At 43.9% G+C, this 18051-nt stretch overlaps 1 protein-coding gene and 1 long non-coding RNA gene across 5 annotated transcripts; one reads left to right on the plus strand and one right to left on the minus strand.

The window, feature by feature from the left end:
- Positions 1-365: 365 nt before the first annotated feature.
- On the minus strand, positions 366-11142 carry Pou2af3 (POU class 2 homeobox associating factor 3). Of its 4 annotated transcripts, none has more exons than XM_085844643.1 (5): positions 9643-11142; positions 7668-7762; positions 3931-3985; positions 2398-2627; positions 366-979 (listed from the first exon to the last, which is right to left on the minus strand). In XM_085844643.1, exons 1-5 carry the CDS (start codon positions 9647-9649, stop codon positions 605-607), a joined length of 762 nt encoding a protein of 253 aa, XP_085700769.1. In that variant the 5' UTR covers positions 9650-11142; the 3' UTR covers positions 366-604. The 4 variants fall into 4 exon arrangements, with proteins under 4 accessions (XP_085700769.1, XP_029337770.1, XP_085700771.1 ...); XM_029481910.2 differs by lacking the exon at positions 9643-11142 and adding an exon at positions 8411-8489; XM_085844645.1 differs by lacking the exons at positions 7668-7762; positions 9643-11142 and adding an exon at positions 4839-5051.
- Positions 2453-7376, plus strand: LOC147002014 (uncharacterized). Its single transcript, XR_015048955.1, has 3 exons — positions 2453-2505; positions 3863-4089; positions 6035-7376. It is a non-coding gene; the product is annotated as an uncharacterized LOC147002014 (long non-coding RNA).
- Positions 11143-18051: the final 6909 nt, after the last annotated feature.

Below are 18051 nucleotides of genomic sequence, written 5' to 3' on the forward strand. Positions count from 1 at the left end.
GGGTCACATTAACATTCCATTGACGGATGCTGGATAGGAGAGGTAAGTGAGTCATCGAATTTTTGTCTGATGATCCTCCAAAATGTACATCCTTGGTTAACCAAAGCAGGCTTTTCTGTTCTCAGCATCTCAGCAATGCCTACCCCTCTGTTCTGTGGCATCCAGGTCTTTTCATCATATTAGAATGATTTTAAATGCACAAATAAGTTACGATGAAACTATTCAAGTATAGTTAGTTATTTCCCGGTTAGTTGATAATACTGAAATCAAAGGATACTACTATTGGAAATTGAGAAAAACAACCCAACATGTATTATACAAAGTTATTTATTAGTTTACAAAAGAGTTTGTTTGTTATACCGAGAAGGAAGGCACTGGAAAAAGCCATACAAAAAAATTTTAACAGTGAGTGTATAAAATAAGACTGTCACAAGACCAAGTTTGAGGGCATTGTGTTGATTCCTACGCTAGCTATCAGGTGATTGAAAATGGTGAAACGTAAACCATATGTGGGGTAGTTTGTGAAAGGGTTGGATGGTTGAAGTGTCATCAAGATGCAGTAGAGAAAGAGATACACTCATGACACATTCTTGTATGGTTTCTACTAACTATAGCAGGCATCACAGCTTGTCTCCCTCTTATAGAAATCGCCAGTGGTGGCCATGGGAGGGGCAAAGTCCACACAGTCCATGCCCGAGTAGGAGAAGAACTCTGTGGTTCTGAGGGCATCCAGATGCTCTGCCTCACAGGATGCATAGTAGCAGACCGAGGAGGGGGTGGCTGGGGACGAGTGGCTGTACTGGGGGTGAGAAGGCCAATGTTGGCAGAAGTAGCCATCTTCTGGGAGGCTGGAGTGTAGGGAATCCAGAGAAGGAGGTGAGCTGTAATTTTCTGGAGTGTAGGAAGGCAGCTGAGTTGGTGAGTAACTGCAATCAAAGGAGCCAGAGAGACTGGAGGAATCCGAAGGTGATCCTGGAATCTAGAGAAAGGAAAACCAGGGAACAAAAGCTGGGTAACTTAGACAGGATGAAAGAAATTGAGCAGTGTGGATTTACTCAAGCACAGTGAGAACACTAGGGCTAAGAATGAACCTCAAACCCTTAACTTAAGTCCTTGGAAGTAATCTCATTTGCCGACTGTGATTTCATGACACCGCACCCCAGATTTCTTTTCCTCCTTCTCAACAATCGATTGCCTTGCTCCACTGCCTTCCTTTGTTAAAACCTTGCAGGATGTTTTGTTCTTAAACCACGAAATCTCACTATGTCTCAGGTCACCTGCACGTCAGATCCTGCTGCGTGCCACAGTGTAAGCTGCAGGTGGCACCTTGGGCCACACCCTTGACGTGAGCAGCCAGGTAAACACATAGAGGTAGAACCCAAGTCCTCATAGGCCCGGCATCTAGAACACCCAAGGATGAGAAAAGCCCTTCCTGCCACCAGTGTATTCCTCTGCTAGTGGCCAGAGATCTAACACATCTTAAGCACGCTGACAGTGGCCAACCTTGGCAGCTGAGCTGAAACTGTGTGTTATGTTCCCGTGAAATGATGCACGCGCATTCTGTAGGGTTACTTCCCAATCTTCTCTAAATTCAGTTTCCCTTAATATAGACTTTTGACAAATGAAAATAAAAAGTGTTCACAGTTTTTAAAAGAAAAAAAAACTTACAAAGTTTTAAAAAATTATAAATCCCCAAAACATACAAACAACAATCTTACTCATTTTAAAGAGAACACACTTTTGAACATTTGAGATCCATCAAGAATAGAAAATCCAAATTCTTTCAAAGATTAGGACTGCTTTGTCTTGTTTTGAGAGAAGGTCTCATGTAGCCTCCTAGGCTATACCTTAACTCTATATTTAGCTGAGACTGACCTTGAACTCCTAGCCCTCTTGTCTATGCCTCCCAAGTGCTTGGATTAAGGCATATTCCACAGGCTTAAATATCAACCATCTCAGGCTTAGATATGTTCTTTTGCCTATGGCAGCCCAAACCAGCCAGTAAGTGGAGCCAGTTCAGCAGTTAAGCCAGGCCCCATTAGAATGTTGGTATCACATATACGTAGCCTTGATCCATTTCAAGGACTTAAAAAATCTAAGGGCTATTGTTGAAACTATTTATTTCCAAATAAACAGATGTCTTAACAGATATTTTTAAAAAGGAGTAGCACCTTTTTATTGCCAGACATCCATTTACATGGGAAATCATAATATGTGTATTCAAAGGCTTATGCCCTTCACGGTGCCCACACATTGAACTTTAAAATGCTTCCCTGACTATTTCCTGGTTGATAACATTTGTATGCTTTCTCACGAGATGATGCAAACACTTCTACAAAGCATCTCTACCCCACAGTTAGCAAGCACCAGGCTCCAGGAAGGATGTGGATTAATTACCAGGCTCTGGTTGTGGCAGAAAGGGGCCACTTGACAGCTCTCTGGGAAATAGTGGGGAGCAATCTGTGCAGAGTTGAGCAAAGGCTCCGGGAGTGTGTCTGTCTGAAGGTAGGACTCGAAGATCTGGTCGAGGCAGCTAGGACTTTCTTCACAAGAGACACAGGTGGAAAATTCTCGAGTTTGAAAATAACTGGGCGTGGAAGACGTTGGTTCAGGCTCAAAATACAGTCCTATAAGAGAAAGGGAAATGATTGTTGTTTAAAAATTGCAAAATAGGTTTGAATAGAGTTTTCTTCTATTTATTATATCTAGGGGGAAATGGAGGTTGGGAAATTCCTTATAAGTAAACACTTTTGGAATTTGGACTGTGTTAGTTGTCTTAGGTTAATCCAAGTCCCAGAGAAATTAATCTGGTCAGTAATGTGATGGATAGCTTTCAGTATGGTTAGGCTGAAGTAAAAGAATGCATGTGGCCCAGCCAGTATCTAAATGCCACATTCAGGGAATAGCACCAGCCCCCGCCTTCAGGGCTATAAAAGCACTAATGCCGAAAGCTATCTGCAGCGCAAGGAAACCGCTCTGATGAATTTACTGGGGGGCGTTGGAAACCTGCTGGTGTTACGATCTTGCTGCTTACCTAATCTTTTTACATAAGGGACTTAAATTGTTGAGAAGAGGGTTTGGAGAAATGATATAAACAGTGATGCACATGCTAATGTAGTGTACAAATTAATAGCACTTTGCTTTTAGAAGAAGTACAAAGGGCAGGAGTGTCTTATTTGTGGATACGTTAAGATGAGAGTACAATGGGAAAAATATGATAGAGAATAATGTGGATAATCTGCAAAGAGCATCGCCCCCTTTCCAGTTAATAGGAATATTCCCAGTGTGTGATAATCAGTCTTAAAGGTTCAAAGGGGTGGGGGAAGATTTAGAGGAAGCCCATTAAAGGTCTCAGGTTCCTTTCAGGTTAAGTTAAAGTGATGTATTTGGTGGGAACTGCTATAAGCACAGGCTTCCTTCTATATGACCTCCTTAAATTCGTAGCTGCTGAGTGGCATAGGAAGGACTGTTTATGTAACAGAGTTGTTTGTTTGGGGCTGGGGAAACTTACACTTGTTTGAACGGCTCTCTGGGAAGAGAGTGGAGAGTGGGAAGGAAGCCCCTGTCGACTATATGCTAGGTGAACAAGAGCAAAGGCATTATCCTGGATGATTACAACCCATACTGCACCAAGAAAAGACGGAAAGATTCTAAAGCAAACCCTGCTTTTATCGTGGAGCCGAGGTGCTTGGAGACCAGCGACTGGGATAAATGTCAAGGACAGAGTCTTGGTACAGAGTAGACAGTTCAGAATGAAGATAAAACTATGTCTTTCTTTCCTTTCTGGGCTTGCATCTGGAGTCACCTTCTGATTGGTTGGATTCCAATTAAATGGTGGTGCCTCTCTTAACCCCTGCATCAGGCTCTGAAGGGCTTCTGAGATGGACTTTTGAAAGGGTTTGAGGGAACCATAAAGCTGGCTGTACTGACCTGCGGAAGATGGCATGGTAGTGTCTGGAAGGTGGAGAGCGCTGCTTCCTGACAGCTGTCAAGGCAAGAAGAGGAACTTGAAGCAAAGGGAAGGGCTGCGCTTCCTCACTGGGGAAACTGGGCAGGGGATTCGATGGGGACAGCCGCTTCTGTTTTGCGGTAAGCCTTCCTCTAAGAACCCTGGACTTCAAACACAGCCAGCTTTATGTTTGAGATTTGCGTTTTTGTTTGCTTACTTGAGCATTGTTTCTCCCCCCACCCCCCGCCACGAATATCAGATTCCTTGATAAAATGTTAAGTTATTAATTTTGATAAGGGTTAATATAAGTCACTTATTTTGTTACAGACAGAGGGCAATTCAAGTAAAGTCAGCAAGCAGCCTTTCTATTAAACTATTTTATAATGAGTAAGACTTAACATTCACTTAACCCAACTATGACAACAGTCAATACATTTTCAAGTTTGTACCTACTACTTTGTTTCTTTGTCCTAGGAATTAATTTCCCCTAAAGAAATAAGTAATAATTAGACATTGTTTCTAAAATTTTTAAATCTGAGAAGTTAAAATATTCACATTTATGACCTTTAAAATATAAGAAAAAATTTGAAGTAGTTAGTGATTCAGAGTCTATGAACATTTGAGTTCATAGCCAGAAAATAATTCTTTGCAGATTAATTTTTTCTATTTTCTATGTAATTTGCTTTTAAAAATTATAGTATCTAAATACTGAAGATTCATGGGGCTAAACCTTTCAAACGTTTAAAGTTAAGCAGCTTGCCACTTCCAGCTGAAAGGACAATTATGCTAGCCCAATAATGCTGGCATTGTTTTCTTTTAGATTTCAGGTGGTGACTTTAAAGTTTAAAGGGGCCCTGGCTGTGGCTCTGGGCTAGGACGGGGAGCTCACCACTCCTCTCTGGGGTTGCAGGGTAGACTCACTCCTGTTCTCTGAGCCACTGCAAGCATCACACAGCCAGCCACTGCTCAAACAGGAGGTGTGTTAATTTTGAAAACGATCCATGCTGTAATGTCATGAACCAGGAAGCTGGAGGCCTTTACCAGCTCTTTATGCAAATATTTGGCTGCAGCTTGAGCTGGAGGACTTGGAAGGAGGGTTTATTATTTTTTTTAAATCTGCTTCATTGTAGAGCTTGCTTTTAACCCCCTGCTTCCCCCCATTGGCCTATTTGCTTGCTTCCCAGTAATCCTGTTATCTCCTGGACGTATGTTTACAATGTCCTAATTGATATTATCTTTCTGGCCCTTGGTGGTTCACTTTTTGCCTTGCTCCCAGAATACAAAGAATGGTGCCTCTCTTATTTCAAACAGCACACACATCCACAATCGACAATATATAAAAACGCATTAAGCCTATTAAAACAAAACAAAGGAAAACCAGTGGTTAAAAAGAAGAAAGGTAAATTTTATCTTTAGATAAGTACCAACTCGAGTTTCTCTTTACTCCAAGGGCAAAGAAGTGGTGTGTGTGTGTGTGTGTGTGTGTGTGTGTGTGTTTGTGTGTGTGTGTGTGCATGTGTACTGATAAGGCTGAAATAAAAATTTAATATAACTGTACTAGTCTGACACATATACTTTCTTCTGCTACAACTTGAGACTTAGATATCTACCTCAGTCTATAACTTCATGATTAGTTTCTTAAAGTTTCAAACAGTTATTATTCTGACTTCATAGCCAATGAAGGCAGATTTACTCTTGCTTTGCAGTGTTTGGCACAATTAATTCTCTCCTGGATTACTGTTTCCCAGAGATGTCTTTAATGTTGGACCAAGTTGGATATAGTCTCTGTTAAACTAGAAAAGTCTGCCTGGAGTAGGCATACATTATTCTTCCTGGGGAGCAGTCTATCACCCTTGCTGACTGGGTACACTGTATAGCAGTCCCAGAATCCCAAAATCCTTCTGTTTGCTCTCAGAAAAAGATTTTACATCTGGGTCTCCTACTGAAATTCTATGTGCATGACTCCTGTGAGCTGGAAGGGGTGGGGAATGAGAAGTTTCTAGGAAGCACAGTAGGGCACATTCCAGAAAGCAGCGTTATGTTCTTAATAGACATTGGTTCTGAAGGCTTGCTTCATTCTCACAGGGAACTCAGAAAATGGCAAATGAGACTTCTCTCAAGATCAGAGCCTGGTCAAGTACTGAGATTCAATCCTTCCTCTTGCCCTGTACTCTGCTAGGAGCCAAGGGTGGTCACAACGATTTTAAGAACCCAACAGGATTGCTTTGCCTAAGTGGGATGCTCTGGGTATGGCTGAAGCCGAGTTCTGCAAGTACCAAAGCTCCTGGTTCTCGTTTTATTAATGGTATAGTTATGGACTACTGAGGTTATTAAACTCCTGTTAGTATGATCGGCTCTGTAGAAAGATGAAACTAGAGAGCCAATACTGAAAAATAAGATGATCTTGTTTCTACCTTTAGCCTGTTTCTAACTTCAAGACTTTGGATCTTAGCTGTCATGAGGAATACAGATTTTTATGATCTATTCATGTCATCTGATCATTACAATCAAATGAAATAATGAATATACAAAGGTACTTTGAACAAAGAATCACTGAAAATCCACCTTAGTATTGTAAGGACATTCTATTGTTGCCTGAAATTCTGCAAATGGGGACAACTAATTTATCTAGCTGTATGTATCAAATCATAACAAATGTGCTTGAACTCTAAGTTCTGAGAGAAAGGTGTAATATACATTAGTGTAAATGGCCCATCCACCCTTGGTTGGAATTTACTTTAGTGATCTGTTGATCACTCACTGTGGAGAATGCCCCTAAACACTTATTTAGCCTTTATACAATCCTCTTAGCTTTCAACAGAACGATTAGGGGAACAGACAAAAAAGTCTCTAGTAAGTCAATGTATTGGAGGACATGTGCCACAGAGTCACTGAGAACTAAGCCCAAGTCCTCTGGCTCAGAAACCTATCTCACCATCGCTCCATAATTTCTCCCTCCTGTTGCTTGAGGTGCCAAAGTTCCATTCATGAAGTCCAACATGGAACTCGCACAGGATCACATGCTGACGAGACCAGTGAAATCATAGATGACTGGAATCCTGTCTGATCCTCCCTCCACACCTACACCTACCCACAAGCAATAACAGTGTCACGTGTAGAAGGCTCTTCAAATTGAACTCTCTCTCGGTGGACAAGCACGCCTAGTTTACATGGTTCTGCAGCTGCCCCGAGCACTCGGGTAATAAATGTGAGGTGTCAGAGTGTCTTATGACTACCCAGATCAGTTCTGTCATAGTTCTGTGTATTCTAGAGACAGAGGCCTTTTCTTCCAGAGACTTCCAGTGACTGCTGGTTTTTCATATACATGACCTCAGAGCCTAAATTACAGAGAAACTAGGTGGGTTTCTGGGAGATATTTTTTTTTCAATGAGTTTGTTGGGGCTGTATCTATACTCTCTTAACACTATAAAAACATATTTAACCTGTTGGCTGCCTCTCTTCCTTGCAGAGGACCAAGAAGCCTTCCCCACTCAGCTATGAGCAGTGAGAGGTGAGCCTCCCACAGTCCTGAGCCCTACACCATGTCCCACAGGTTTTTGTGGCTGCCTATGGTGACCTGGGAAGTTGGGGACAGATGTAAGAATCCCTCCCTGAGCAGGGCTGTGCTTATGTGTGGCCTCTGCATCTTCCCTTACACAGGGCTGAATGAAACCTTCGATGGACTGGGAGGGACAGAGAGGGAGAGGGTGGTGCTTACGTTTGCCCCTGAGGCGGCCTGGTGTGCCCTTCTTTGCTGCAGAAGCTCTTTCACGGTCATCTTCACACGGACGCCTTGATATACCTTAGGTTTTTCTGGGGAGAGGCAACAGGGTTAGTGGTCAGTTTCAAAGCTTGGGTGTCAAGGGGATACAGTGAGGGTTCCCTTGGTACGGCTAGGATACCCAAGGCCAAGTTCTACCTTTGCAGAACACCCGAAGGGAATGAAAAAAGAAAAAGAAAAAAAGAATAAAAAAGAAAAGGAAAGATAACATTAAAAAAAATACCCACATTTCTCAAACTAGAAAAGGTTAAGCACGGGCAGGTGCTTCAGGGTCCTAGTGGGAACAGTACCTGTGGGCAACTATGAAATTATTCATCCCTAGCTGGGCCCCATCCTCAGGACAGTACCAGCTGTTCTGCTCTGGAATGTGGAGGGAGGTCAAACAAGCCTGCTATTTTGGCTATGTTATTAAATCTGGGGTTCCGGCTCAGCTTGTGGATCTGGGGTGCTCTCTGTTTCAAACTGATCTCGCCGACCTCACCATAATGTGAACAACGGCCCCTCTCCCCATGCCCCCCGCCCCACTGTATTCCTCTATCAGTCCAGGCATGGCTTCTGGAGAAGTACAACCTTTATTTGTGGTGCCCTTGGTCTGGAAGCCAGCCCTGAGACAAGCGACAAGCTACAGGGATCGGGGCAGTCAGTCTGTCCTGGCCCTGTTAAGAACTTACTGCACTGACCCCAGAAAAGGAGCCAAGATCGGGAAATAGTCTCCTGTCGGTCCTTTCTCTTTTACAAAAATGTCTTTTCTTCCTCACCCCCTTCCTCCCTCTAGACTCCAACTCTGTCGCTCTCTTCATCTCTTCCCACCCCCTCCCTATCCGGTGCAGGCGTTTGGAGAACTGAGCTGTGGCGAGTTCTCCAGCAAGAGCTGCAGCTCTGGAGTAATGGCATCCCCGAGGCTCCCTAGGACCGCGCAGTCGCCTGGAGGCAGCCCTCCGGAAGGGGCCGCCCCTGAGCCGGCAGAGCTGGGCCGGGAGACCTGGGAGAGCCCAAGTGGCGGACCGTGCTAGGCGGGGGTCGGCTGGGAGGGACCGGTGACTGCCGGGGGTCCCGGCAGAGCGCAGTGAGTAGGTCTGGCTGATTGTTAGGCCAGGCTAGACCCGGCAGAGGCACTTTCCGAGTAGGGTTTGACTTAGAAGCCCAGTGTGACTCCCACCCGACCTTGACCCTGGAGAGAGCGCTTATTAGAATCACGGGGAGGGGCGGAGCACAGTGGCCCCTGGCCTAGGCGTTTGGAGACCGTGCCAGGCCACCAGCGCCTCGCCTGGTTAGTGTAGGGACCGCGGCTGGACAGCAGGGAGACCCCCACCCACGAGCCAGATCCTGAAAGTTAGGATCCCTCAGGAAAGTTAGTGCGCTATTCTTCCCGGTCCTGGGCATCGGTTTGTCTTGCTGCAGTGCCAGGACGCGCCCACTCCACTCCAGTCTCCTTTCCTCCCATTCCCACTGACTGGGTCGGCTCTGGGATCTGCAGGCAGCGCGGGCGCGCCTCGGGGTCCACGCGGGGCCAGCCCCAGCCCAGCTCCCAGCCGGGAGCGTCCTGCTCCAGTCCAGGGCTCACCATGAGCCTCTAGCTCCCCCGCGCCGCCGCTTCTGGGCTCACAAGGTCGGCGCCTCCAAATTCCCAGGACGCCAAGGTGGAAAAGTGAAAGGGCAGGCAGGGGCGTGGGGGACTCGATTGTCTTTCCGGAGTGGCCTTATAGGTCTCTGGGCCTCTGCTCTGGGGAGCAGTCACCCAGAGGGACCCGACACAGCGGGATCGCGTCCCCTCTGGATCCATGCCCGGCCCTGACTATTATTCCCTGACTTTGTGCCTCTCTGTTATACGCAGGAAAAGCAGAGGAAATACACTCGGATCCAAGTGCCCCTGGCCCTCATGACCCAACCCCTGGAAAAGCATCTGAGTTACCCGACATCCTGGTCAGCAGGAGCTGGGCTGGAGACTGGATGCTGCAGCTTCAGAGACTCAGCACCTAGGAAGGCTCCTGTGCAGGGAGAAAGGCAGAGATGCGACATTTTTAAAGTTTCACAAAACACGAGGCAGCACCCAGGTCCCTGGATCAGGAGACACACAGAATTAATGTTTTATACCTTCGGGTATAGGTTTGAGTTTTTTCCCCCTCATGCCAAGTATTTAAAACCTCTAGAAACCCATGATTTGACAATCAATGATTGCGCGATACTTTCAATTTGAATATTCAAAGGCTTAACAAAATGGACTATCTTCTGCAGAAATCCTGCACACAGGCACCTCACAGAGAGTCCAGAGAAACAGAGAGTGAGATCCCTTTGGGTCCTGACCCTTGCTTTTCTCCTATTTTAAACATTTTGTCCACCTGCCCACAGGCAGAGCAGGTGTCCTCAAAGATGCTCTATGTTAGTGCCTCAAAGGCTGCCCAGAAGCCCCCACTGACCCAGGCTGTTCCCTGTGGACCACCTGAACCAGGTTGGACAGCCACAATGAATCTCTCTTGTCCACTCTCCATTTTAAGGGGAAATGGCAGGTTTTGGGGAATGAACATGGCAGACAGAGGGTGTGGCACAGCAAAGAGCCACTTTGGGCCCAGGCTGCAGGTCAGAGGACAGCAGAGGCCGAAACTTTGTGCTTTGTATCCCTTTGGCCCTGCCTGGCCACAAGGCTTGCCGGTCCAATCTGCATCCTCCCTCCTGCTAGGTCACAGACACTGGGCTTCCAGCAAGCAGTCCTTGCACATCAGCGCTCTCTTTGCTCTTTGGAGCTGTAGACCAACACAGCTGCCCTTGACCCATCTGAGATTCCTTTAGGCCAGGTTTCCACTGCTGCATTGTGGCAATCCGTATTCCTATGTTTTGGTTTGTTTTTAATTCCTCGAACCCCAGCCTTTTTACCTCATAGAACTCCTGCTTCCTTTAGAGGAAGGCCATGGTTTCTTTCTTTTCTTTCTTTCTTTCTTTCTTTCTTTCTTTCTTTCTTTCTTTCTTTCTTTCTTTCTTTCTTTCTTTCTTTCTTTCTTTCTTCCTTCCTTCCTTCCTTCCTTCCTTCCTTCCTTCCTTCCTTTCTTTCTTTCTTTCTTTCTTTCTTTCTTTCTTTCTTTCTTTCGAAGGCTCTGAGGAGAGAGGTAGGAGGGGTTTGGAACCAACCTGTCTTCTTGGACCCCTCATGAATATGAGTAACCCGGGCCCATGCTGATGTGTATTTTGGAAGCTCTGCCTGAGATGCTCTCTGTCCTATGATTTGAAGGATGAAGAGACTGGAGTGATATGGAATGTCAGGTCAAGACGTCACAGGGGACAGAAGGGTCCCCTTTGCAAATAACTAGGAAGTTTTCAGGAATGCAGATAAAGTGATGGCATAGGCCTCTCTTTTTTAATCCCTGAGTTGTCTGAAGCGCAAACAAAATAAAAAATAAACCAAACAAACAAAATCCAAAAAAACCCCCCACCAAGCTTTAGATTAAAAAAATCTTTAGAAAAAATATCTGAAAACTTAAAAATATATCAGACATAATATATTAGATATAGAGTATCTAACAAACATCTCAGCTAAAGGGTCTCTGGGGGTGATACAAGCATTCAGGGTAGACCTGTCTGCTAGGCAGGTGGAGCCACACATATCTGGAAAAGGGTCAGGGCTGGGGACACTTGAAGTAGCATCTGGCGGTGGAGAAGTAGGGTGAGATGTGGTTGTATTTGGTCCAGCTGGTGTTTATCAGCCACTGGACCCTACTTTTGCAAAATCAGGCCTGAGGACCAGACCAGAGAAAGGACCAGGGGATCTGAGAGAAACCCTCTCCCTGGGACCCCATCCTTCCTTCCTCTAGTCAATGTTTTCCCTTGCTGCTGTCCTCCTTTCTGTCTTGCTTTTAAGATCTCCTCGTTGTCCTTTGGCTGTTTTGTTTATTCTGCCCCCCCCCCATTTTCTGTCCCTTGTTTTTTTCCCTGTTGATACTTTTTTTTTTTCATTTCTTGTCTCTCTTTTCTCTCTGACTCTATACATGCCTCTCTTTCCCCTCGTGCTCTCATTCTTTTACACTAAATATTTTTCTTCAGCTCCCCTTTCACACAGGATTGAGCAGAGGTGCCCTAAGGTCACAGTTTTCCCTTGACAATATCAAGAACAGTAGTGTTGGTGACTGAGTTCTCCAGAGAGAACACAGACTGGAAGACAGGCTCTTTAGAAGCCTGGTGTCTATAGGGATAAGAACGAAGACATCTGCATCTTTTCTCCCAGAAGTCTTTGCCTGAGCCATAGCGAACATCCTGGGGCATCTGTGTGCTGGTGCAGTTCCTGAGGTTCAGAGTCTGATGATGTTACTGACAAATAACTTCAGAAAACTATTTCCACAGGCCCACTTTGAGAATCTTCCCTGTGCTATCTATATTGCAGGTCAGCTCAACATTCAGGAGTTTTGATTCTTGTTCTTGTAACTGAAAAGCCTCAGCACAGACATTTCAGAGCCAAAGCCCTGCTTCAGGGGGCTGGAGACAATGCTTTTTCAGTAGATCCTCTTTGCATCTCTCTCTCCTTTCCCCCTCTCTCTGTCTTTCTGTTTCTGTGTGGTGTGCATGTGTGTGTGTCTGTGTGTCTGTGTGATGATGATATCTAAAGCAACCAGGTATTTTTACCTTGAGATTCCAAATGCCGTTAGAAGTTGGTACCCTGCTTCAGTTGCTTGCTCGCTCTCATGCTTGCCCATCCATCCATCCATCCATCCATCCATCCATCCATCCATCCACCCATCTACCCATCCATCCATCCATCCATCCATCCATCCATCCATCCATCCATCCATCCATCCATCAATCCATCCATCCATCCCAGTGTTGAGATAGAATCTAGAGCATGCTGGGTAAGCACTCTACAGCAGAACAACATCCCTAGCTCAGAAGATTATTTAAAGTTCTCATCTCTTGCTCCTGGGTACCAGGCCTGTATTATTGCATAGCAAATGACAGACCTGGTGTTCAGACTTTTGTAAGTATCACCCCAAAGTCTTTGCTGTCTTATCAGCATGTCCCAGGGGCTTCTAGAAACCTGGAGCTCTGAAGAAGCAACTGGCTAGTGGTGAGGACAAGCTGGTCATTATGCTGACTGTAGTTTGGGTTATCCAACCAGAACCCTCTTCCTGGGGGCTGAATGCTTCTAGGATGCCTCCCTGAAGTTCCAACAGTCCCTCTGAGGTTGTAAAAAATTGGGGGGTCTGGTCTTCTGCCACAAGCCCCTTCACTTATAACACTATCTTGATGTTGGGTGTGGGAGAGGATATTGACATGCTGAGAGGGAGTGGCATCATGACCTGTGGCTTTCTAGCTTGTAGCTCCATTGTTGGCACATATAAAATCTGTGTGGAGGAGATGGGTCTCGCTGTTTGTAAGGCAGATTTTGCCTTTAAATGAGTGATAATCCATCGAGATGTTCTTTCCTTGAGCATCAGGTGTGTATCAGGCACAGTAACGAGTACCAGGAGTACAAAGATCAGTAAGCCTTGGTTTCTGCCAGCAATGGCTCTGTTCTCCCACGTGCTCACTGCTTTCCTATTGTAGGTTAATTTGCAAATCCATTCATTCATTCACCATTTATTCAACCACCTTATGTTAATTGCTCCAACTGGTCCAGTTCTTGCTTTCCACCCAAGCCTTTTCCCCTGAAAGCCTCTCTGTCCAGTTTTCCCCATCCTTCCTAAATCAGCTTTTCAAATCTCTGCTTTTCCATACCACAAACTCAGAAATCCTTCAGTCTGTCAACTGTTCATCAATCATAAAGTCAGCAGCACCTGGGGGGAGCAGAATGGGCATTGTTAATGTGTAAAGTTGAACGTTTTTAATTGGAAAAAATATCGATGGTCTTCTGCATGCAAATGACCTTGCACAGCATTGTGCTTTCCCCTCTCAAGCAGGTTTTATTAAACGTAGACGTGCATATTAAAAGACCTTCAGTATGAGGAAAGGGTGTCATTATTCCTTCTGAATTTGACTATAGCCCTAAATTTTCTTTAGTAATGCAAAATTCTTTTGTCACCTCAATGTTGGGACACTGTTACCGAATGTTGTGGGAAATATCAAGTTCCAAAATGTTGAATGCATAGAAGAAACAAGTATTTATGGGTCCTTAGGAAGCAAGTTTGATCCATGTGAACCATGTGACCAAGGAGACTAGGAGATGGAGGTTGTGTAATAATAATGCAGCCATAGTCAGTTTCTCCACATACTATATATTCAGAATTTAGACTTTCCTCTAAGAGAAGCTTATGATGAGCCAACCTTTGATCATTTATTATTTATACAAGAAAAGTACCGTATCACACTGCTTGCAAAGTTACTGTTTTAGTTAAAACATTTTTTTATTGCACCATAGTTCTAACACAAAAGTGTGTAGAGAATGCCATCAGGCAAAGCTGTGAATATTTCACCAAAGCTGGGAAATAAAATAGCTGAGCAAGCACACTTTTGCATTCTACTTTCTAAGCATTGGACCTTCTGGATCCTTCCACTTAAGATATCTGACTAGTGGAACAGTTCTGTTATTTTTCTTACTGGAGAAGAGTTGAAATCTTGGTATTATTTGTTAGGACTACAGTTTCTCCTTTTGGAACATGCAACTTTTTCCCTGTTCTTTTTTTTTGTAATCTATTGACAATGCATTTTGCAAACCTCTATGTCTTATCTGGTCTGAAGTTGTCGTTAAAAGATATTTATGTATCACATATCTAATAAAGCATGATACCAATGTTTGAAAATAACTCTGGAAAGATTTATTATCACTTAGTTTGGCCCTGGGAGATTATAGTTCTTGATTTATTGTGTTTGCTTTAATCGCACCAGAGATATCAAGCCCCAAATAACTAATTTGCATGTCATCTTAGAAACACGTCAAAGTATACGTGGTTAGTAAAAGATATAACAGTATGTTTTCTGTACTCTCCAGACGTGCATCAATTTTTATCCTTAAAGATATTTTAAAGCACTTAATCAGCCATCTTAAGAATGTGCCCACACATTTTCAATATTCATTCATGGTCAACTTGTTTTAGAGGGCTGTTATCCACAGAGTCAGGGGCTAAATGGCTGCTCATTTTTATGGTACTTTTAATTCAATCTAAGGAAAGTTTACTGAGCACCTGCTGGCCCCAAGCCAAGTGAGCCATTCATGATGGCCCCACCCCCTTGAATCTTTAACCAGATAATCACTCTTTGTCTAGAGCAGTGGCTCTCAACCTTAATAATTCAACCCTTTCATACAGTTCCTCCTGTTGTTCCTAAACCAGAAAATTATTTTCCTAACTACTTTGGAACTGTATTTTTGCTACTATTATGAATGACATGCAGGGTATCTGATAGGTGACTGCAGGGGATCTCGACCCATGGGTTAAGATACATTGATTTTAGAGTGTAGGTTATATATCTATATCTATATCTATATCTATATCTATCTATCTATCTATCTATCTATCTATCTATCTATCTATCTATCTATCTATCTAAATTTACATATTGAAAAGATAGATCTCCAGAAAGTCTTTTGTGTGGACACCTCTGCCTCTCTCTATGCAAGCATCTAACTTACTGGTGAGGTTAGTAACGGTCCTCTTTGTGACCTTCTTCTGGGGCACTTTAATAGCACCCTGCTATTGTTTTATTAACTCAGCCATGGAAAGTCATAATGATCACTTAAAAGTACTTATTAAACAAACAAAGTAAAGATGTGGTTTCCTTCTCTCGTTCTTCAGGGTTCGAATTACACTGTAAGAGAATTGCAAACACTTCAACAACGTGCTGTATGTCCAGTGATTCACCGAGCGATTGTCTACAAGGCAGGCTTTGCACGGGCAAATTTTACATTTCACTTAATGATTTTTATTGCATGAGTTTATTTGTTTGTACATGGAGTGTGTGCATAAGGGGTGTATGCATGTCACATTACACGTGTGAAAGTCACTTCTCCCCTTCCTACTACGAGGGACCTGCTAAGCCTTACTGCTGGTCCTTAAGTTTCACCTTTGACTTCTGGTATTTTCTTCTTCTTTTTTTTTTTGTAACTTTTTCCAATTTTTTATTAGGCATTTTCTTCATTTACATTTCAAATGCTATCCCCAAAAGTCCCCTATACCCTTCCTCTACCCTGCTCCCCTACCCACCCACTCCCACTTCTTGGCCTTGGTGTTCCCCTGCACTGGGGCATATAAAGTTTGCAAGACCAAGGGGCCTCTCTTCCTAATGATGGCTGACTAGGCCATCTTATGCTACATATGCAGATAGAGACACAAGCTCTGGGGGTACTGGTTAGTTCATGTTGTTGTTCCACTTATAGGGTTGCAGACCCCTTCAGCTCCTTGGGTACTTTCTCTAGCTCCTCCATTGGGGGTCCTGTGTTCCATCCAATAGCTGACTGTGAGCATCCACTTCTGTGTTTGCCAGGCACTGGCATAGCCTCACGAGAGACAGCTATATCAGGGTCCTTTCAGCAAAATCTTGCTGGTATATGCATTAGTGTCTGCGTTTGGTGGCTGATTATGGGATGGATCCCCGGGTGGGGTAGTCTCTGGATGGTCCATCCTTTCGTCTCAGCTCCAAACTTTGTCTCTGTAACTGCTTCCGTGGGTATTTTGTTCCCAATTCTAAGAATGGGGGAAGTATCCACACGTTGGTCTTCCTTCTTCTTGAGTTTCATGTGTTTTGCAAATTGTATCTTGGGTATCTTAAGTAGGTTGAACTTGACATTATCACTTTCACCCAACTTAAACCGTAAACATGCCCTGAGTCTTGGCAAGGCCTAAAAGAGATGGCATGCTGAGCTGAGGCTCACAGTTTACTTGGGTTCTTCCGTGGGAGGGTATGAGTCACAAGGCATCAGGGTGGGGGGTAGGGGTGGAGTAAAGGGGGAAGGAGGGGGAGAGAGGAATGCATTTTTTCCACATTCTGGTATTGTGCAACCAAAGGTGTGGTTGATATCCACATGTTGCATAGGAAATAGTGTAGGGAAATGTGATTAATTTCCCTGACAGAACTTTGTAGTTTGTTTCCATTTTTTTAAAAAAATAAGACATTTCTAGAACAATAAAAAGGACCAAATTAGAATATATGAAAGTGACACACAGTCCTTAAAATTCATCCACCACTTGGAATTTATCAGCCTCATTCTTACTCCCCCATCCACCTCTCCTGTGGGCCTGACAGCTATAAGGGGCAGTTGATGGAGAGCTGGCTGTGTGCATCTTCCTTGTTAAAGGTTAACCTTGTGGACACTGTGAACCTAGTTAGCCAGTTTAAGAAGAGTGGAGACACCTTGATGTGCTTCTTTTCTCTCTACATTCCAAGGCCTGGTAGCCAGGCTCTATTTGTTAGAGAACCAGTGTCTCTTCAGAGTATTACAAGATAAAAGATCAAAAGGTTCAAGTAGATAAATGCACAGTGAGTCAAGAAGATGACTACTGAACATCATAGCCAAATAGATGTTAGAATTATAATTTACAGAAACCATATTATACACTCACAACTTGGTAACTTTCCCTGGTGGGTACTGCAGAACTATTGTTATTAAAACATTTACACAACCAATCTAAAAACAAAACAAAACAAAACAAAACAAAACAAAACAAAACAAAACAAAACACCTGACTCTCAGGCCGTCATGAAGATCCCTAATCTACAGAGGTCACAAGTTTCTTCCTTTCAGTGCAGAGGCCTGATGCTTGGGTCTTGGGAACAGCTGGATGACAGAGGGTCTTAGAGAGCTCCTTGGGACCAGAACAGAGGGATCTTAAGTGGCAGAAGAGTCCAGAAAGAACAACTCTCCTCTGCTTCCATGGATGATGTTAGCTTTCCCAGGTAGGCCCACACTAAGCAGAGCAGAACTTAGACTGACCTTTCCTTCGGGTGGGTACTCAGTGTAGTGTACATTAGGATTGCTGGCTATGGGCTTGTTGTTTCTGATGTTTTGAGGAATCTGTTGAAGAGCCACCGACACTCAAATTAACCTAAATGTTTATCAGTGGATAAACAGATAAAGAACCCCCCTCCCCCCAACACCCTCAATCCTCACTCTTGTGATTTGTGACAATATAGAGGAAACTCAGGAGCACACATTTAAGTGAAATAAGCCAGGTGCCCAAAGATAAGTGTTGCATGATCTCATTCATAGACACTGTATAGATGTATAGAGGTCTATATATTGTATAAACCTTTTTAGAAATGATTAACAGAATCTAAGGTGGGGAAGGGGAGGGAGCTAGGAAAGAAGTTGGTCATTGGGTACAAACTTAAATTAGGATAAGCAAGTTTTGGCATACGACTGCACAGTAGAGTGACTACATCAATAATTACATAGTTGATATTTCAAAAA

This window comes from Mus caroli, unplaced genomic scaffold (assembly GCF_978045245.1).
Source record: "Mus caroli unplaced genomic scaffold, Mus_caroli_1 scaffold_11, whole genome shotgun sequence".
In the NCBI taxonomy this organism is placed as follows: domain Eukaryota; kingdom Metazoa; phylum Chordata; class Mammalia; order Rodentia; family Muridae; genus Mus; species Mus caroli.

Excerpts from the sequence above, each read along its gene's own strand:
- Pou2af3 (XM_085844643.1), bottom strand. Across the intron at positions 2,628-3,930 it reads TACCATGCCATCTTCCGCAG|GACTGTATTTTGAGCCTGAA; the intron begins GTCAGTACAGCC and ends TTTCTCTTATAG. Across the intron at positions 980-2,397 it reads TCTGCCACAACCAGAGCCTG|ATTCCAGGATCACCTTCGGA; the intron begins GTAATTAATCCA and ends TCCTTTCTCTAG.